The following is a 22,317-nucleotide window of genomic DNA, read 5'->3' on the forward strand; positions in this document are numbered from 1 at the left end:
CTATATGCAGCCTTTTGTTAGGTCAGTGATTTGTGCCGGCTGCTGCCATCCTACTCACCATGCTGCCTGGTGTCACCTGTAGTCTCTTAATGGGCCAGTTAAATCCTTCTCTAGTCAATGACTGAGGGTCCCTGAGCATGTAAGGCAATCTCTTCAGGCAGAGGGTGCCTGAGCTTTAAGGTTCCCTGTGACAATAAACGTGTTTGGAATACTTGTGCTTCAGAAATTCTCTTGCATTATCCTGCATTATCCACTCTGTGTTCCTGCTGTGCATCCATCCTGCCTGTGTACTCCTCACAGCTCAGCTTTCAGTTCAAGTTCGTGTTTAGGTTCTCCTAGTCCGTTTGCCTATCTGCGCTACAGTCTTGGTTCCTGCCTGCCTTGTTCCTGCATCTACCACTAGCCCGCCCACAAGCCCTCCTAGTGTCTCCAGGTCTGTGTTGCCATTATCTACAGTTCCAGTGTTAGAGACTGTCCAGGCTACTTCTGCGATTATGGTGTGGTTTCCTTGCATCTCTGCCATCCAGGCCATCCAGCTAAGTTTCGTACAGTAAAATTCTGCCAAAAAAACATAATTAGTATTTGTGACTGTTCAGACCGTACCTGCAGTTTTTGGTGTGTTTTTACTGCTTTATCGGTATTCTGAGCTTCTTGGTGCTTGCACCAGAATCCATGACCCCAGTAGAGTCAGCTGCCAACTATACTAGGACTATCCCAGGAGGTATCGGAATGGTTGCTCCCCTGCAGCAAAGTCCAGATCCCTGTACAGGGGTTAAAGGGTGAACATCAGGGGAGCACTGGAATAATACCCTTAGGTTTTAGCTGAAAGCCAAACCAGATAGTTAGCAGAGTGGGTCCACACTCACTGATCTGTAACACCTTTTGAAATACATATTTAGCACCCCAGAACAGGGTATTTGTAAACTCTTCTCATTATATAATGTTATGTAATGTTATTTGATATGTAAATGCCTTGTAATGTGCTAGAATAACTCTGTATGGATCAGTCAGGGTTAACAATGATACTGTTGGATGTACTATAACTACCATTCTGCACTCTAATTTATTTTCTACAGCTGGCCTAGTTACTAACTCCAGCATGATGCTCTGAGCACTATACATACACAACCTGCCTTTCTGCTATACAAAGCGTTAACACTAAGAGCACCCCATCAGGCAAGAGCCCTGGAATTAGGGTGTGCCTCGAGGAAACAAAGTGTTCTAGGGAGCAACAGTGTAAGGATTGCCACTGTGAATAAGTAATGCAGCCAAAGCCAGTACCACTCCCATCCCCCACTCCCACCCCTCCTGGATCACGGCACATAGTAAATAGGTAGATAAGCCAGTTTAACCATTTGTACCACTGAAATTGCATAGCTAGCTTCACTACAAACATTTTAACAACTGTAGCAATGTGCCAGTTGATAACTTTAGCAGTAAACCATATTTCAGTATGGATTTAACCCTTTTCGAAGTGAACCACAGTTCCTGATAAGCATTAACCCTTTAGCAGTGAACCTCCGGGTCACTACACTATGGGTAAAAGCATGCTTGGTGGTGTTAACAAACAGCCTGTTTAAAAACCCACTGCACTCTCAGAGTTTTTTTAGAATTAAAAACCGATTCCCAAAAATGCCCTTTTTAGGAGCAGATACATGCCAGTGTTTACACATACACAGTAGTATTGGAAGAAACAGTGGCTTGTTCGGAGCAAGACGTCTTTTTAGAAAGAAACAACAGGTAGGCAGTATGTTAAATAAAATGCATATACACTACTCACAAAAAGTTTAAGATATTTGGCTTTCGGGTGAAATTTTTGGAAAATGAAAAAGTTCACAGTGTAAAAAGCTACAGTGATGTTATATCATGAAAGTCGGGCATCTAAGTGGAAGCAGCAATGGTGATTTCCTCATCTCAAACAATCTATTGAAACAAAAGCTAACACCAGTAATGGGTATACCACCACAAAAATGTCAGGGTCTCAATAACTTGTCATGTGGCCTTGAGCATCAATTACAGCTCGACAATGACGTCTCCTGCTGTTCACAAGTCTACTTATTTACTGCTGAGGCATGGCATCCCACTCTTCTTGAAGGGCGGCCCTCAGGTCATTGAGGTTCTGAGGTACAGAGTTACGAGCCTCTACACGGTGACTCAGCTGATCTCATAGGCAGGCGTGCACCACCAAATGAGGCCAAGTGAGGTGATCGCCTCAGGCAGCACCAGAAAAGGGGCAAGAGGGGGGCAGCCGAAGGGCCAATGAGTGCTTTCATTGTGGCAAAGGGGTTAGGTTAAGAAATTGGCATGGGGGGTCTGTCATTTCAGTTTTCATCTCAGGCAGCAGAAAGGCTAGGTGCACTCCTGCCCATAGGTTTTCAATGGGATTTAGGTCTGGAGAAAGTGCAGGCCACTCCATTTTAGGTCCCCCAGTCTCCAGCAGCCGTTCCCTAATGATGCGACCTCGATGAGCTGGTGCATTATCCTCCATGAAGATGAAATTAGGCCTGTGTTGTTCATGCAGAGGCACAATGACTGGATAAATGATGTTTGGCTACTTTCACACTTCCGACAGCAGGGTCCGGCAGGCTGTTCCAGCGGGAGAACAGCCTGCCAGATCCATGCTAACGCTAGCACACCGTGCAGCCGGAAGTCCGCTCCGGCCCCATTCACTATAATGGGGGTGGGCCGGAGGTCCCGCCGCAGCACGGCAAACAAGCCAAGAGGCGGCAGGACAAAAACTGCAGCGTGCTGTAGTTTTTGTCCAGCCGCCTATTGGCTTGTTTGCCGTGATGTGGCTGGACCTCTGACCCGCCCGCATTATAGTGAATGGGGCCTAAGAGGACTTCCGGCAGCATGGTGGGCTAGCCAGATCCTGCTGCCACAAGTGTGATAGTAGCCTTATTTAAGTAGTATAGGCTTGTCACTGTACCATTCACAAAGTGTGGGAAGTTCTGTACTGACTAGACACACCTGCCCACACTGTAACACCACCACCACCAAAGGCTTATCTGGTGACAACAGTGGATGATGCAAAGCGCTCTCCTTCACGTCTCCAACATAGTTGGCGGCCATAATTTCTGCTCAGTGTGAATCAACTTTCATCAGTAAACACCACTGAGGCTCACTGGTCCCTCATCCAGTGTAGATGTTCCCTGGCCCATGTAAGACGATGATGCCTGTTGGTCAGGTACCCTTGCAGGTCGTTTAGCGCACAGACCACGCTGATGTAAACAGTTTTAAATGGTCTGACGTGACACTTTGGTGCCTCTCTTAAATGTGCCTGGAGTTGTGTGACATTCATCATCCTGTTCCGTGGGGCATTGTTCACAATGAAGCGGTCATCAGTGTGGCATGGGGCCAAAAGACATCCACTTCTTTGCCTTTCTTTGACTCTTCCAGTCTCTCTGTATCTCGGTTGCAACCTGCTGATGGCACTCTATGACACTGTAATTTCAGTGGCCATTTCCTTTTGAGAACATCCTGCTTGAAGCCTCACAATGGCGAAGTACTGTTGATCAATTGTTAAGTGTCGCCTTGGTCTCATGATGTCAAAATGTGAACAGCATGATGAGGAGGACTGTTTAAATACCAATTCTAATTGGACCGGGAAATTTATTGAGCGATTCATGGATCAAACACCTGTTGTGAACTTTGCCGTTAAGCTCCTTGTTAGAAAACAGCAAGTTGTGCAGAAAGTAACATTGAACAGTTGGACATGTGCATTCGGTCACATTAAGTTCACCGGTGGAGGTTCATTTTAGGTTCATCATGAAATTTCACCCACAAGCCAAATAGCCTTAACTTTTTGTGAGTGGTGTATATATACCATATTTTCCACCCTATAAGATGCACTAAGTTTTAGAGGAGGAGAATAAAAAAAAAAATATTAGACCTCAGATCAGGCCACCAATGTTAATCAGACCTCAGCTCAGAGCCCCAATAAGAGCCCCAATGTTAATAATATCCTAAATCAGACCTCAGCTCAGACCCCAATAACACCTCAGATCAGACCTCCAATCAGACCTCAGATAAGAGCCCCAATGTGAATAACCCCCCCCCCCCAGATCAGAGCCCCAATATGAATAAGAATTCCCCCCCCCCCATTCAAACCTCAGATCAGACCCCCAATGTGAACAACCTGACTATTCGGAGTCCTTTACTATTCTAAGTCAGTGCCTATTCTAAGCCTCCCTGCCTAGTCTGAGTCCATGACAAGTCTGAGTCTGTGCCTATTCTAAGGCTCCCTGACTAGTCTAAGAGTCTGTGCCTATTCTAAGCCTCCCTGCCTAGTCCGAGTCCCTGACTATTCTAAGAGTTTGTGCCTATTCTAAGCTTTCCTGCTTAGTCCATGACTATTCTAAGAGTCCGTGCCTATTCTAAGCTTCCCTGCTTAGTCCATGACTATTCTAAGAGTCCGTGCCTATTCTAAGCCTCCCTGCCTAGTCTGAGTCCCTGACTATTTTAAGAGTCCATGCCTATTCTAAGCCTCCCTGCCTAGTCCGGGTTCCTGACTATTCTAAGAGTCCGTGCCTATTCTAAGCCTCCCTGCCCAGTTTGGGTCCCTGACTGTTCTAAGAGTCTGTGCCTATTCTAAGCCTCCCTGCCTAGTCTAAGGGTCTCTTCCTATTCTAAGAGCCCTTGCCTATTCAAAGATTTCTCGCCTATTCAAAGATCCCCACGTATTTGATCTGTTACTTGCAGTGATCCCTGCAGACCTCATTTCTATTGTCCCAGTGTTACTAACTAATTTGTGACCAGCTGAAAAGATAGAAAATAGGAGGAGGGCTGCCAGTGATCAGCACTGACAGCATATCAAAGAGGCAGGGACTCAGAACAGGCAGGGACTCATAGAATAGGCAGGGACTAGAGATAAGCAAATTTCTTGAACTTTGTTAACTTTGTTTCAGGTTTCATTCTACCGAATCAGTCCGAAAATTCAATTTTGGTCTAAATCAATTCTACTCAAATCGAAGGCGCTCCAATTGGCCTGTAAATTGGTGTATGACACTGTAAGGTCTCCTAGGACGCATATTTTCTTCTCTCGTCTTTATTTTTGAGTTTTTTCTCTCTCTGTCTCCCCTTTTCAAGCTTTTTAACGCAAAAAATAATGTCAGTGTTACACTGACGTACAGTATAAAGCTATGGGTAAACGCATGGTTGACAGTGTTAACAAACCGTGTTTGTTAAAAAGGTTAAAAAAAAACTGCTACTAATTCACAAAAAATACAATTATTTGTGCACTTATAAACTATCAAAAAATTGCAATGTGTTTTGGGAACCAGCAAAATGATGCAATTGGACATCCCCTGGGTACAAAAAAATACGCTGCTATTGACGCATTAAAAATATACTTGTTGCACATGGATAAACTAGAAGCTTTGCCGGAAGTTTTTAGAAATAAAAAGGCACAACTGCCTAGTGTATGCGGCAAAATCCATCCTGCTGGTGATGCTGGGAAATATGCATTTTGTACACTTATGAACTGTAGAAGCTTTGCAACACGTTTTTGGACAAAAATGCTCATAAAAAAGTGCACTGTCTCTTTATAAGCTCATACTTTGTGCAGTGCAACACATGAAGCTATGAGCCAGGCCTGGCTGCAGATACACAGTACACTAACTGCCCTATCCTGTCCCTAATGATAAAACCTGGCTCTCTACCTAAAAGTATCTTCTTCCCACCCCCTACCCTGTCATTGCAAGACCCTAAAACGGCTGGCTTGTGTATCTACCGTAATTGCTGTATCTGTCAGAGATATCACAGACATGTCCTATCCCATGAGTGGCTGAGCTCATACTGGTGTCTGTGTTTCAGAGCTAAAATAGGAGAATTTTTTTGAAATTTATGACAAATCTGATTAGTTTACAATCGATTTGCTCATCTCTAGCAGGGACTCTCAGAATATATGTAGGAAGGCAGGGAGAGGAGAGACAGGCTGAGAAGCCTCCTCGTCTTCCATAGAAACGTTCAGTTAGAGGGTTGCTTTAAAGTAAATTTTCTAATAAAAGCTTGCATATTTCTCTAATCAAGTAGATTACAAAATCACTCAAAACCAATGTGCCTACACAAAAAAAAATGAAATGACAGTTAATACGTTAAACAAAACTTGAAAGCCCTATTTACACTCCCAGCACCGTGATACTTTGTAACAAACCCTAAGGCCTCTTGCACACAAACGTTTTTTTTTTCCATTTACGTTTTTTGGGCGTTCCATATACAGACCATATACGGAACCATTCATTTCAATGTATCCGCAAATAAAACGGATGGTACTCCGTATGCCTTCTGTTTCCGTATTTCCGTTCAAAGATAGAACATGTCCTATTATTGTCCGCATAATAGACAAGGATAGTACTGTTCTATAAAGGGCCAGCTGTTCCGTTTCACAAAATACGGAATGCACACAGATGCCATCCCTGTTTTTCGCAGGATCTGTTTTTTGCGTTACGCAAAATACATACAGTCATGTGCAAGAGGCCTTACTCATCAGTTTTTATGTTCGAATTAGTTAATTCTTCCTTCAGCCTCTAGTTCTCTATGGAAACACCGCAGGCGACCTTCCCTGCACCACCACGTTCCTACACAGACGTCATGGGCCAGCTGTTCCGTTTTGCAAAAAACAGAATGCACACGGACGTCATCCGTATTTTTTGCGGATCCGATTTTTGCGGACCGCAAAAATACTGAAAAAGCCATACGGTCGTGTGCAAGAGGCCTAAGCTTGAGCACAGCTAATTCAGGAAAGTTTTTCTGCCTCAGAATGCAAATAGGAGCATGTATTTCTCATTGACAGCAAGCAGGGATCTTGAAAACGATAAGGAACTGAAGCGCAAAGAATATTAGAAAGTTTCTAAACTTTTCAAAGATTGATACAGGACAAAATACTGGATGTAAGACGTCATTTCTATACTTGCAGGACGCATATAAACACAATCTTTAATATATTATTTGTGTTCTCTTATTTCAGGGCGGCAACGTCTCCTTTCACTTCTGCAGCTTATGGTCGAAGAATTGCACATGGCCTTCTGGTTACCCACCACTAGATGGCGACAATGTCACAGTAGAGAGAGGCCGGACCCTGCTGCTGGATGATCGCACCGCTCTTCTCAACCTGCTTCATATCAAAGGTTTTCATTATTATTTTTTTTATATATCTCTTCGCTTTAAGAAGGAACCTTAAGAGGCTCCGTGTACTGATCCTATTCTGAGGATTTTCACAAGACACAGCCGCTGTCTCTTTTGCATCGCTAGCTTGCCCCGTTTATGAATAATATTGGTTCGAGGTGATTGATAATACTCCCATGCTGCAGATTAGAAATTCACTTTCTCGGCTTGAAAAATATGATTATTTGCCCTAAAAGTAAATAATTTACACAGGCGTAATGCAAATTGCATGAAGGTGAGGTGAGGATTGACTGGCGCCGTCATGAGCTGTTATTGTAGATCAGTCGTTCGCGGGGGGATAGCTGCTTCACAGATTCGGGGGTCTCCTTACAAACCCACAATGTATATGAGCAACCAGGCATTAGCTAATGCTAACTGCCGGGATCAGAAATTACTCCCAACCTTTACGCACCCCCGTAAAGAGATTGGTCCTTAATGGCCATTTTCGTCATTTACATGCATTGTCAAACCCATAATAAAGCAAAAGTACTGAAAGGGTTGGGGAAAAAAAGCATCACAACTCACCTCCACCGATTCCCTAGCCGCTGCTTTTCCAATGCTGCTCCTGTCCCAACTGCTTTCCATGCCCTGTCCTGGCTGAAAATGTCAGGAAATACTTGCTCAGGTCAGTGGTTGGCTAAGGGGGGCAAAGCCGGGGCAGGAAGTGGAGAGCAGAGGAGACCAGCCTCGGAATGGCAGCGGCAGGGGATCAGTGGAGGTGAGTAATGATAAAGAACTTGGTCACGGATCACCCACCGAGATGGTTGTTTTTAAGGAATAACGGGAATGGATGATAACTCAGGAAGCTGGAGACCAGGGACCTGCTCCATAGTCCCCGATGTAATGGAAGAAGGGAACCATTAGGGTGTATGATGCCCACTATACTGCAAATGCTGATGGAGTATGTCAGAGCTGCATAAGTAATCTCCTCACAATTTTCCCACCTTCCTTTACTTGAGACGTCTCTAAAGAAAGTAAACAGGAGACACAAGAAATTCTGAAACTTTCAGGCAAATTTCTCGCTTATAAGAGAGCAAGACACAGTGCCCCCATAACAGTGACATCCACAGTGCCCCCATAACAGTGACATCCACAGTGCTCCCATAACAGTGACATCCACAGTGCCCCCATAACAGTGACATCCACAGTGCCCCCATAACAGTGACATCCACAGTGCCCCCATAACAGTGACATCCACAGTGTCCCCATAACAGTGACATCCACAGTGCCCCCATAACAGTGACATCCACAGTGCCCCCATAACAGTGACATCCACAGTGCCCCCATAACAGTGACATCCACAGTGCCCCATAACAGTGACATCCACAGTGCCCCCATAACGTGACATTCACATTGCTCCCATAACAGTGACATCCACAGCGCTCCCATAACAGTGACATCCACAGGTCCCCCATAACAGTGACATCCACAGTGCCCCCATAACAGTAACATCCACAGTGCCCCCATAACAGTGACATCCACAGTGCTCCCATAACAGTGACATCCACAGTGCCCCCATAACGTGACATTCACATTGCTCCCATAACAGTGACATCCACATTGCTCCCATAACAGTGACATCCACAGTGCCCCATAATGTGACATTCACATTGCTCCCATAACAGTGACGTCCACAGTGCCCCCATAACAGTGACATCCACAGTGCCCCCATAACAGTGACAACCATAGTGCTCCCAAAACAGTGACAACCATAGTGCTCCCATAACAGTGACGTCCACAGTGCTCCCATAACAGTGACATCCACAGTGCCCCCATAACAGTGACAACCACAGTGCTCCCATAACGGTGACATCACCCCATAATAGTGACATCCACAGTGCATCCATAACAGTGACAACCACAGTGGTTCCATAACAGTGACATCCACAGTGCCCCCATAACAGTGACATCCACAGTGCCCCCATAACAGTGACAACCATAGTGCCCCCATAACAGTGACAACCACAGTGCTCCCATAACAGTGACATCCACAGTGCCCCCATAACAGTGACAACCATAGTGCCCCCATAACAGTGACAACCATAGTGCCCCCATAACAGTGACATCCACAGTGCCCCCATAACAGTGACATCTACAGTGCCCCCATAACATTGACATCCACAATGCCCCCATAACAGTGACATCCACAGTGCCCCCATAACAGTGACATCCACAGTGCCCCCATAACAGTGACATCCACAGTGCCCCCATAACAGTGACATCCACATTGCTCCCATAACAGTGACATCCACAGTGCCGCCCCCATAACAGTGACATCCACAGTGCCCCCATAACAGTGACGTCCACAGTGCCCCCATAACAGTGACATCCACATTGCTCCCATAACAGTGACATCCACAGTGCCCCCATAACAGTGACAACCACAGTGCCCCCATAACGGTGACATCACCCCATAACAGTGACATCCACAGTGCGTCCATAACAGTGACAACCACAGTGCCCCCAAAACAGTGACAACCATAGTGCTCCCATAACAGTGACGTCCACAGTGCCCCCATAACAGTGACATCCACAGTGCGTCCATAACAGTGACGTCCACAGTGCTCCCATAACAGTGACATCCACAGTGCCCCCATAACAGTGACAACCACAGTGCCCCCATAACAGTGACATCCACAGTGCCCCCATAACAGTGACAACCACAGTGCCCCCATAACGGTGACATCACCCCATAATAGTGACATCCACAGTGCCCCCATAACAGTGACAACCACAGTGCCCCCATAACAGTGACAACCACAGTGCCCCCATAACAGTGACATCCACAGTGCCCCCATAACAGTGACATCCACAGTGCCCCCATAACTGTGACATCCACAGTGCCCCCATAACAGTGACATCCACAGTGCCCCCATAACAGTGACATCCACAGTGCCCCCATAACAGTGACATCCACAGTGCCCCCATAACAGTGACAACCACAGTGCCCCCATAACAGTGACATCCACAGTGCCCCCATAACAGTGACGTCCACAGTGCCTCCATAACAGTGACATCCACAGTGCCCCCATAACTGTGACATCCACAGTGCCCCCATAACAGTGACATCCACACTGCCCCATAACAGTGACAGCCACAGTGCCCCCATAACAGTGACATCCACACTGCCCCATAACAGTGACAGCCACAGTCCCCCCATAACAGTGACATCCACAGTGCCTCCATAACTGTGACATCCACAGTGCCCCCATAACAGTGACATCCACAGTGCCCCCATAACTGTGACATCCACAGTGCCCCCATAACAGTGACATCCACACTGCCCCATAACAGTGACAGCCACAGTGCCCCCATAACAGTGACATCCACACTGCCCCATAACAGTGACAGCCACAGTGCTAGTAACATACACAATGTTTCAATAACTATAGCTATCAGATATACTGCATGATAGAAAGAAAGAAAGAAACATTAGATTTTTCTTAACTCGATAGATAATAGATAGATAATATTGATAATGCACTCATACTTTGCATTACTGATACATAGAAATAAAATAAACACTTTTGAAAAGCACTACTACTCATAATAGGAGCAATAATACAAATAATAATAAAAACAAAATAAAATAATACTAATAATACTATATTAAAGTTGCATGAACTAATTAGTAAAGAAAGTCATGTGAAAATGATACTACACATAAAAGTGACACCGCTACGATCACTACTAATAATACATGTAAAATACAAAGCGTGCGTGCGGCTGTCTCCAGTGTCCACACTGATTTCACTGCCTCCACCTAATGCACCCCATTACAGTACTTTAGTTTATTTTCCCGAAACAATTAAAATAATCCAGCACCCAATACAGGTTTCATATGTATAAATAAAAAATAAAAGCTTCGGGGGTAAAAACATATACCATCATCAACAACGTCAAGGAAAAGTAAAAGGTGCTGTATGGTTGAGTGATTTTATTTTATTGGAAATGGAACCTGCTGCCCTCTGTCCAATTAATCTCTATGCCACGGAGCGGCTGCACACAAAGAAATCCACACTCAAAATAATGACTATATGACATAAGTTGTACAATGTGTATATATATATATATTCGCAGAGTGACCCGGGGGATACACACGGAGATGTATAATTTGGGAATATGTATTATTGGAGAGATGTCAGGGAGATAATGTATTTTCAATAACAGGGACAGGGCAGGGACTCATTCACATTTTCTTGCCCCGGTTTGTGATGAATTGTTAAATGTATCATTCAATATCATAGCAAGTAATGCGTGTCCCCCTCCAATATATTAACCGCCCCCGTAACCCATTTACAGCTGTATTGTCCGGCAACGATTTATAATCCCCTCACTGGAAGCAACTTCTCCTCTCATGCATTCAGGTTCTGCAGCAATTCCGTCTCGCTGATGTTGTAAGCTTTTGTCTAATTTCAGCCGGATTCAGCCCTGAGGTGCTTTTGATTTATTCAGGAGTTAAACAGTTAAGATAAGCAGATTCGTCGCACGGGGTGCACTGTGGGAAAATACTTTTTTTTTTTTTTTGTAATTGCCTTGTTTTTGTTTATGTTTTTGTTTCATTTATTTTTAATTAATTGAAAACTATTAAACTTATATTTAAAAAATAAATAGGAAAAATAAAAATGCTAACTTTTTCTATTGCTTTTAAATAAGATTAAAAAAAATGGATAAAAAATGTATAGATAGTACAAGAATAAGTGCACCATACATATAAAATAATATAACTATATTTTGTGGAAGAAAGCCTTAAAATAAATATATTTTTTCCTGACAATTTTTTAAAAATCATAAAAAATTAAGGGATAGATATAAATAATGAGAAAAAAAAAAAATTTTTAAAAGGGAATAAGAAAAATGCAGTTTTTTTAAATAGTTTGAATTATCTTAATTTTTTCCATGTCACTATTTTTGGAAAAAATAAAGAAACTTGAAATATTGCTTTTTAAATTGGCCATTGATTATCATGAGTAGGGTGAGAGGTAGACAGATTAGGCAGCCACCTAGGGCACCAATGGGGAGGGGCGCATTTAGATAGAAAATGGAGGGATGGTGCGAGGAGAGACTGTGAGAGACATGCAATAGCGTGGTCTACCCATCCTGTATTAAGAGCTGCACATGTATGAAGGAAAAAAAATTGGAATATGTATTTTAAATAAGTTTGCTAGGGATTAGTAGGCAAAGAGATGGAGGGCAGGAAGTTATTAACTTAAAGGGAGTCTGTAAGCAGTTTTGACAATGCTAAACTGTTTACAGCACTAAGTAGGGGCTGGGGAGATCAGTATAGACATACCATTTATTATCAGCTTTTATTATCAGGAGTAGTGAAAATATGAACTTTTATTCTGCCAGGTTCTACTCCTTAAGTGCAATGGAGGTGGAGCTCAGTGAGGGCAGCATAGTAGAAGTGATAGGTTCCCTTTAAGGAGCAGAATTTGGCAGAATAAAGTTTCATATACACACTACTCTTGATAAAAGCTCCATAAAAAGTATCATTGTACCCTTACCTAGAGCTGTCAGCAGTTTAGCATGGCCAAACTGCTGACAGACTCCCTTTAATAATTGTCCACTAAGGTTCAAGGCTGTGGGGGTGCATTCTGAAACCCAAATCCTTGAGTTTATCCGACTTCTTTCGAGCCCGCACATTAGGCTGACACTCCCGACAATCGTCCGTCTGCCACATTGGGCTGTGTAATACAGCCTTAACTCCTCCAGTATAAAACCTGGAGAAGATAACATACAGTAGGACCGCAACATTGAGAAAAAGCTGCTCCTCCCCCTCCCTGCGCAGTGATAAGTCACAGAGCACGCCCACTGCACTGCAGTTCTCTTATATCCAGGTGTTTGCTGTAATGTAGATTTATGTTACTTCTGCTACAGAAGTTCTAGCAAGATGGCTGCCTTAACGCCTTTGTAAAAAAAATACAATACAAAAAACTTTAAAAAAAAAAAGTTTTAGCGTATGCTTTTAAATCGTGTAGAGAAAAAAAAGGAGAGAAGTCGATAAAAAAATTACTGCCTTGCTTTTCTTAATAAGTGACCCCATATGATCTCAGTTTCCCTGCTGTACGTAAGCAGATGTATTAGAAAACAAGACATTGCTTCTTGGCATCAAGATGTGCATTTAGGTATCTCAGGGTCCTGCATGGCACAATACATAATAAATAATTCACTTCTGTGTAGCAAGAAACATCTTTTTGGCAGCTAAGAAAAGCTGTTTGTTCCAGATCAGATTTGGATCACAGGACTGAGGAGACTTCATTTGGATCACAGGACTGAGGAGACAGATATTTTGAGACTCACGCTGCAGTCGAGTGGACGCTTTTTTTTTAGACAGACCTGTACACCTACTTGTTAAAATGCAGATATTTTTCTCAGTGCATTTTAAAGAGGCTGCACAGGTTTAGAAAAACATAAGAAGGTCAGTTCTTTGTGTGGCCCTTGGTCGTATTATGAAGCCCTTCAATGCTTAAAGGGGTTCTCCGGGAATGATTTTAAATGGCCACCGGCAACCTGTCTTAGAATGTGAACAGGACTGGTTGCCACCACTTGGAGAGTTCATAGAGAGGGAGGGGACAGGGTCTTATTACACGCTACACTGCTGCACAATGGATGGTAATTTCTGCATTTGATATGCCATCATGGCTGAGCAGCCTGACAGGAACACTCACCAATGTGTAGTGTATGAGTGTAAGAGCATAATGTGTACAGAAGCACCACCACCTGCTGGGGCCTCACTACATTGCTGTATAGTAGGTGATAGTCATGGGATCCTGCCTATGATATGCCATCATGGCTGAGCAGCCTGACAGGAACACTCACCAATGTGTAGTGTATGCAAGTGTAAGACCGTAATGTGTACAGAAGCACCACCACCTGCTGGGGCCTCACTACATTGCTGTATAGTAGATGATAGTCATGGGATCCTGCCTATGATATGCCATCATGGCAGAGCAGCCTGACAGGAACATTCACCAATGTGTAGTGTATGAGTGTAAGAGCATAATGTGTACAGAAGCACCACCACCTGCTGGGGCCTCACTACATTGCTGTATAGTAGGTGATAGTCATGGGATCCTGCCTATGATATGCCATCATGGCAGAGCAGCCCGACAGGAACACTCACCAATGTGTAGTGTATGAGTGTAAGAGCATAATGTGTAGAGAAGCACCACCACCTGCTGGGGCCTCACTACATTGCTGTATAGTAGATGATAGTCATGGGATCCTGCCTATGATATGCCATCATGGCAGAGCAGCCTGACAGGAACACTCACCAATGTGTAGTGTATGAGTGTAAGAGCATAATGTGTAGAGAAGCACCACCACCTGCTGGGGCCTCACTACATTGCTGTATAGTAGATGATAGTCATGGGATCCTGCCTATGATATGCCATCAAGGCTGAGCAGCCTGTCAGGAACACTCACCAATGTGTAGTGTATGAGTGTAAGAGCATAATGTGTAGAGAAGCACCACCACCTGCTGGGGCCTCACTACATTGCTGTATAGTAGATGATAGTCATGGGATCCTGCCTATGATATGCCATCAAGGCTGAGCAGCCTGTCAGGAACACTCACCAATGTGTAGTGTATGCAAGTGTTAGAGCATAATGTGTACAGAAGCACCACCACCTGCTGGGGTCTCACTACATTGCTGTATAGTAGGTGATAGTCATGGGATCCTGCCTATGATATGCCATCATGGCTGAGCAGCCTGACAGGAACACTCACCAATGTGTAGTGTATGCAAGTGTAAGACCGTAATGTGTACAGAAGCACCACCACCTCACTCCCCTAGGAAGCTGTGCTGTGACCTCACTACATTGCTGTACAGTAGATGATAGTCATGGGATCCTGATTACAATATGCCATCATGGTTGAGGAGCCTGACAGGAACACTCACCAATATATAGCATATGCAAGGGTCAGAGTGTAGTGTGTAGTGAGGCCCCACCCCCGCACTCCCCTAGGCATCTCTGAAAATGGATGCAACCTTTCTTGCTCACATACTAGGACAGGTTGCTGGCAACCATTTAAAATCATCCCTGGACAACCCTTTTCATTGTTACAGTACAGTATAATATTCTACAGTTTTCAAACCAGCACCTGGAGCTGAATACTTATGTAATTGCATGTAATTAAAAATATATTATAGCTACTGAGTTATTCACTGTAATCTATCTGTATAGCGCCACCTGCTGTTTGCTTTTTTCCAATTTCTCTGTCCTGCTCACTGAGATGGAAGCAGGTGCTCAGTTCCATTCCTCAACTGCCACCAGTAGCAACAGAAAGGACACGCCCTCTGAGAAAGGATGTGAAACCTAGGCTGCCATCTTGAAATAAATATAGCAGAACAATTGGATCAATGAATAAGGGAGATCTCTGGATCCATGTGAGGTACAGGGCTGACTCTAGCATTGTTAGAAAGAGGTTGTCATATACTAGATTATATATGATTTTCATTTTTTACATTAATCATGGGATAACCTCATTAACCCCTTAAGGACTCAGCCCTATTTCACCTTAAGGACTTGGCCATTTTTTGCAAATCTGACCAGTGTCACTTTAAGTGCTCATAACTTTAAAACGCTTTGACTTACCCAGGCCGTTCTGAGATTGTTTTTTCGTCACATATTGTACTTCATGACACTGCTAAAATTGGGTCCAAAAAGTTAATTTTTTTGCATAAAAAAATAAAAATTTTACCAAAAATCTTGAAAAATTAGCAAATTTCAAAGTTTCAGTTTCTATACTTCTGTAATACATAGTAATACCCCCAAAAATTGTGATGATTTTACATTCCCCATATGTCTACTTCATGTTTGTAGCATTTTGGGAATGATATTTTATTTTTTGGGGATGTTACAAGGCTTAGAAGTTTAGAAGCAAATTTTGAAATTTTTCAGAAATCTTCAAAATCCCACTTTTTATGGACCAGTTCAGGTTTGAAGTCATATTGTGAGGCTTAGATAATAGAAACCTCCCAAAAATGACCCCATTCTAGAAACTACACCCCTCAAGGTATTCAAAACAGTTTTTTCAAACTTTAGTAACCCTTTAGGTCTTCCACAAGAGTTAATGGCAGATTGAGAAACAATTTCGAAATGTCTATTTTTTGGAAAATTTTCCAATATAATCAATTTTTTCCAGGAGTAAAACAAGGGTTAACTGCCAAACAAAACTCAAAATGGGTTGCCCTGATTCTATAGTTTGCAGAAACACCCCATATGTGGTCGTAAACTACTGTTTGGCCGAACGGGAGCACATAGAAGGAGGGGAACACCATATGGGTTTTGGAAGGCAGATTTTGCAGGACTGGTTTTGTTTATACCATGTCCCATTTGAAGCCCCCTGTTGCACCCCTAGAATAGAAATTTCAAAAAAGTGACTCCATCTAAGAAAGTACACCCCTCAAGGTATTCAAAACTGGGTTTACAAACTTTGTTAACCCTTTAGGTGTTCCACAAGAGTTAATGGCAGATGGAGAAACAATTTAGAAATTTCTATTTTTTGAAAATTTTCCATTTTAACCCTTACTTTATTACTGGAAAAAATGGGTTAACAGCCAAACAAAACTCAAAATGGGTTGCCCTGATTCTGTAGTTTGCAGAAACACCCCATATGTGGTCGTAAACTACTATTTGGCTAAACGGCAGGACATAGAAGAAGAGGAACGTCATATGGTTTTTGGAAGGCAGATTTTGCTGGACTGGTTTATTTACACCATGTACCCTTTCAAGCCCCCTGATGCACCCCTAGAGTAGAAACTCCATAAAAGTGACCCCATCTAGGAAACTACGGGATAAGGTGGTTGTTGTTTTGGGACTATTTTAGGGTAAATATGATTATTGGTTGCTCTATATTACTCTTTTTTGAGGCAATGTAACAAAAAAATTTAATTCTAAAATTGTTTCTACATTCGCTATTTAGTTTTGTGGAACACCTAAAGGGTTAACATAGTTTGTAAAGTAACTTTTAAATACCTTGAGGGGTGTAGTTTCTTAGATGGGGTCACTTTTTTGGAGTTTCTAGTCTAGGCTACATCAGGGGGGCTTCTAATGGGACATGGTGTCCAAAAAAAAACTGTCCATCAAAATCTGCCTTCCAGAAACCGTATGGAGTTCCCTTCGTTCTATGCCCTGCCGTGCGGCTATATAGCCATTTACGACCACATATGGGGTGTTTCTGCAAACTACAGAATCAGGGCAATAAATATTGAGTTTTGTTTGGCTGTTAACCCTTGCTTTATTACCGGCAAAAAGGATTCAAATGGAAATTTTGCCCAAAAATGGGTGTTTTGGCACCGTTTTTATTTTATATTTTTAACACCGTTCATCCGAGGCGTTTGGTCAAAAGTTATTTTTATAGCGACGACTTTTACGCACGCGACGATGCCCAATATGTATGGCTCTCAGACTTTGGAGACACTAAGCAGGCATCCTAAAACTGCGGCCCTCCAGATGTTGTAAAACTACAATTCCCACCATGCCCTGCTGATGGCTGTAGGTTGTCTGGGCATGCTGGGAGTTATAGTTTTACAACATCTGGAGGGCCGCAGTTTGAGGATGCCTGCACTAAAACTAATATTTTTTGGGGAAAAAAATTGTTTTCAGTGTCTCCAAAGGCTGAGAGCCATAGTTTTTTATGTTCTCTAGTGGACTGTTGGGGATTATAAAAATGTAGTACTCCATGGAAGTGTGATACTCCCTGAAGCAATCAATAACGCAGAGGCCCGGATGATCGGGGCACGTGTCGCACTGAGTGGTGGTGTCCTTCCGTATCCCCCTCCTGCGACACACTCTGCACTTTTTTTGGATTCGTCCCTTCTTTCCAGTATGGGGGACCACACCTGGAAAGTGTTGGCCAGGGACGATCCAGGCGCCTCCAGTTCCCGAGGTACTCCGGCCTGCTCTTTCCCGGTCCGAAAAGATCAGGGCCTTGAGGACTGCCTCATAGAACTGGAGGAATGTCCCTGTGCTGCCAGCGCTTCGGGATAGTACAAAAAGTTGTACATGGCAACCTGTACCAAGTAGACCGCAACTTTTTTGTACCATGCCCGGGTTTTGCGCATGGCGTTATATGGCTTGAGGACTTGATCAGAGAGATCAACTCCTCCCATATACCGATTGTAGTCGACAATACAATCGGGCTTGACGTTGCCGTGGTACCTCGCACAGAGACTGGGGTGGTGCTGTTACCGTGGATTGTGGACAGCATAAGGACATCCCTCTTGTCCTTATACCTGACCAGCAACAGGTTTCCACTGGTAAGTGCACGGGTCTCACCACTGGGGATAGGTACCTGGAGGGGGTAGGCAGAGAGGCCACGTTGATTTTTCCGCACGGTCCCACAAGCAAACGTGGATCTGACGGCAAGGGACCTGAACAAGGGAATGCTGGTATAAAAGTTATCCACGTACAAGTGGTAACCGTTATCCAGCAGTGGGTACATAAGGTCCCACACGAGTTTCCCGCTAACACCCAGAGTGGGGGGACATTCTGGGGGTTGAATACGGCAATCTCGCCCCTCGTACACACAAAATTTGTAAGTGTACCCTGAGGTACTCTCACAAATTTTGTATAGCTTCACGCCATACCTCGCCCACTTTGTGGGAATATATTGGCGGAAACTGAGTCTCCCCTTGAACGCAACGAGAGACTCATCAACCGCGACCTCCCTTCCAGGTACGTAGGCCTCCATGAATTTGGCCCCAAAGTGATCGATGACCGGCCGTATCTTATACAGCCGGTCATAGGCAGGATCACCTCTGGGTGGACATGCTGCATTATCGGAACAATGCAGACATTTCCGGATGGCCTCAAACCGGGGACGTGTCATGACCATACTGTACAGTGGGGTCTGGTATAGGACATCCCCACTCCAGTATTGCCTGACACTGGGTTTTTGGACTAGACCCATATGCAGCACGAGGCCCCAAAATGTCCTCCTCTCGGCTGCACTGACCGGCGTCCAGCCACCGGGTCTAGCCAAAAATGAGCCTGGGTTTTGAGCGACGAACTGTTGGGCGTACAGATTCGTCTGCTCCACCATCAGATTCACCAGTGGGTTACTGAAAACCCCACTGTGGGAATCTGGATTCCAGGATTGCCAGCAAAATCCGGAATCTCAGGCTCAAAGTCCACTGGTGGGGGGCTGGTGGGAGGGGGGCAAGTGGCAGGGGGGGGGGGGGCTGGGGTCTGATAGATGGATCAAAGAAAGTTTGGAATAAAAGTTTTTTTTTTTTCCTAACTAACTTTTCCCTTCTTTCCCTGCCTAACGGTGCCTCTCCCTCACTGACCCTACCAACCTACCTGGGTGGTGATGGGTGCAGGAGGGTGATGGATGGCGATTAGGGGGACACAGGAGCTGGTGCTGGACGATGCTGCTGGGTGCTCGTGCAGAACAGGAAGAGGAGGGGAGAGAGGAGCGCAGGAAGTTTGAATCTCGCGCCGCTCTCCCCTGCACCAATCAGCACCCTGGACAGCAGTGTTCAGCACCAGGGCCAGCACCGCCTCTCCAAATCTTCGCACTGCGATTGGTGGTGTGTAATCACGCCACCGATCGCAGTCTTTTTCCGGTTCATCGGGTCACAGGACACCCGAATGGACCGGAAACGCTGAAAACCGCAGGTCTGAATTGACCTGCGGTTTTCTGCGATCGCCGATACGGGGGGTCAAATGACCCCCCCTGCGTTGTTACGGGATGCCGGCTGAATGATTTCAGCCGGCATCCCGTTGCGATTAACCCCCGCGGCGCCAGAATCCCGATTTAAAGTTAGGACGTACCGGTACGCCCTGAGTCCTTAAGGACTCGGGAAATAGGGCGTACCGGTACGCCCTGCGTCCTGAAGGGGTTAAAGGGGTTGTCCGGGTTCAGAGCTGAACCCGGACATACCCATAATTTCACCCCGGCAGCCCCCTTGACTTGAGCATCGGAGCAGTTTATGCGCTTCAATGCTCTCCTTTGCCCTGCGCAACTCTTTTGTTTACAATCACACACTGCCGGGCAGAAGCTTCGGTGACGTCACCAGCTCTGATGGGCGGGCTTTAGCACTGCTCTAGCCTTTTACTGGCTAGGGCAGTGCTAAAGCCCGCCCATCAGTGCCGGTGACGTCATCAGGCTTCCTGGCAGCCCCATGGAGAGCCCGGTATGTCACCGGATCTCCAAAAAATGCCTTTGCCCTGCGCGATTTAGCACAGGGCAAAGGAGAGCATCGGAGCATGAACTGCTCCGATGCTTAAGTCAGGGGGGCTGCCTGGGTGAAAATGGAGGTATGTCCAGGTTCAGTTCTTAAGCCGGACAATCCTTTTAAGGAACCTTTGCAAAATGCATAGGCATTAGGCCTCATGCACACGGCCGTGTTCCGCGGCCGAGAGCGGACCGTGGAAACCCGGCCGGGATTCCTGCTGACAGCATGAGCGCACGGCGTCATTGGTTGCTATGGCGCCGTGCGCTTCAGGCAGCCGCTGCTGTACAGTAATACACTATACTAGCGTATTACTGTACAGCAGCGGCTGCATGAAGCGCACGGCGCCATAGCAACCAATGACGCCGTGTGCTCATGCTGTCAGCAGGAATCCCGGCCGGGTCTCCACGGTCCGCTCTCCGGAACACGGCCGTGTGCATGAGGCCTTATACTGTAATTCTCTATGGGTGGATGTTATCCATTTTTTATTTGTTACGTACAGATTTTATATCTCTTTGGATCTTTTGCCGTTGGATCTCCAATTTTTATCTACTATAATACGGCCATAGATACACAGTAGAGAGGTGCCCTATAGCAGGGATCAAAATGGGCCCACCATTATAGTGGCCGATAATGCAACCCAGGACAGACGGGCCTGATGTCTTTGACTCCCACGTGGCCTCTCTATGGGCCATTTCCTTGCCTCTTAGTTTGGTAATAATCAATGATGAGCGGTAGGGGCAATATTCGAATTTGTGATATTTCGCTAATATTTGGGTGAATATTCGTCATATTATCGCGAATTCGAGAATTCGTGATTTCCAGTCATTATTTTCTTGATTGCAAAAATTGGCAATCTGAAAATTTGTGATAAAAATTTGTGATACGAAAATTCACGATTAACACTTCTCCTAAAGTCAAAGATATTGCAGCCTTTTCATTGGCCCACAAGCAAGAAGCAGTGAGGGATCATGGGTACTGATGAAACAAAAATCTAGAATATTTGCGATTACAAAGATATAGCACTATATTCTAGATATTCTCAAATTATTGAAGTGCCAATATTCGCGATAAAAATTCTACAAAGACCAGGGAGCTGGACCAACCATTACTAGACCTCCTGTCTTTAATTCCATATAGCAACTGCATATTCTGCCTCTATGGGCCCTCAATCTAGCACTTAAAGGGTTTTCCAGAATTTAAAGGGGTTAGGCTATATTTCATGTTAGGATAGTGCAAGAAAATTTTGACTTGCACATCCATAGTCACAGGTGCACATCCATAAAGGTAGCATGCAGAAAGCAAAGAAAAAACATATGGCAGCACATTACACATGCAAAGTATAGAATTAAGGATTAGGGATTATTCTGGATTAAATTGGTACTATACCTACTATACATAAAAAATGGATGCTCTTTGCGCACATTTGTGATCAAACGTGTGTCGGGCCCATCTACACCGGTAGATGGGCCCGACACACGTTTGATCAAGAATGTGCGCAAAGAACTTCCATTTTTTATGTATAGTAAGTATAGTACCACTGTAATCCAAAATAATCCCTAATCCTTAGTTCTATTGTTTGCATGTGTAATAGTGTGCTGCCATACGTTTTTGTTCACGTTAGGATAGGCCATCAGTGTTAGAACAGCGGATTTTACAATGAATATAATATATAATACACATGTCTCCAATAAGATAAGGACCACCTAGATGGGTGGGAGGAACAGCTAGATCAGAGGAAAAAACAGCTACAGCAGAGGAGTGCACAGAGTGTACTGGCTTCAAGGGAAATGTAGTTGCCAATGTCATGCTTACGACAGGTTGAAAAACACCCCTTTAACAGTCTTGCAAAGATGTAACTGGATTTGTGTTCCTCTTTACGTGTCCAGAAGGTTCACATGGCATGATTGACAGCCTGGTACTTGATGAGTCATGGTTATGAAGAACTTCTGAAAAAAAAATAAAG

General features: G+C 44.5%; 1 protein-coding gene across 1 annotated transcript in view; it reads left to right on the top strand.

Moving 5' to 3' along the window:
* Positions 1-3,169: 3,169 nt before the first annotated feature.
* Positions 3,170-22,317, top strand: part of LOC122922917 (fibrocystin-like) — a gene marked incomplete at its 3' end in the record, with an annotated part of 234,407 nt that continues 215,259 nt past the window's right edge. Inside the window, exons 1-2 of the mRNA XM_044273686.1 lie at positions 3,170-3,187; positions 6,968-7,127. Coding sequence (XP_044129621.1) covers positions 3,170-3,187; positions 6,968-7,127 — 178 coding nt within the window. The remainder of the gene's footprint in view (positions 3,188-6,967; positions 7,128-22,317) is intronic.

The sequence above is a fragment of the Bufo gargarizans genome, unplaced genomic scaffold (genome assembly GCF_014858855.1).
Source record: "Bufo gargarizans isolate SCDJY-AF-19 unplaced genomic scaffold, ASM1485885v1 original_scaffold_1056_pilon, whole genome shotgun sequence".
NCBI classification, from domain to species: domain Eukaryota; kingdom Metazoa; phylum Chordata; class Amphibia; order Anura; family Bufonidae; genus Bufo; species Bufo gargarizans.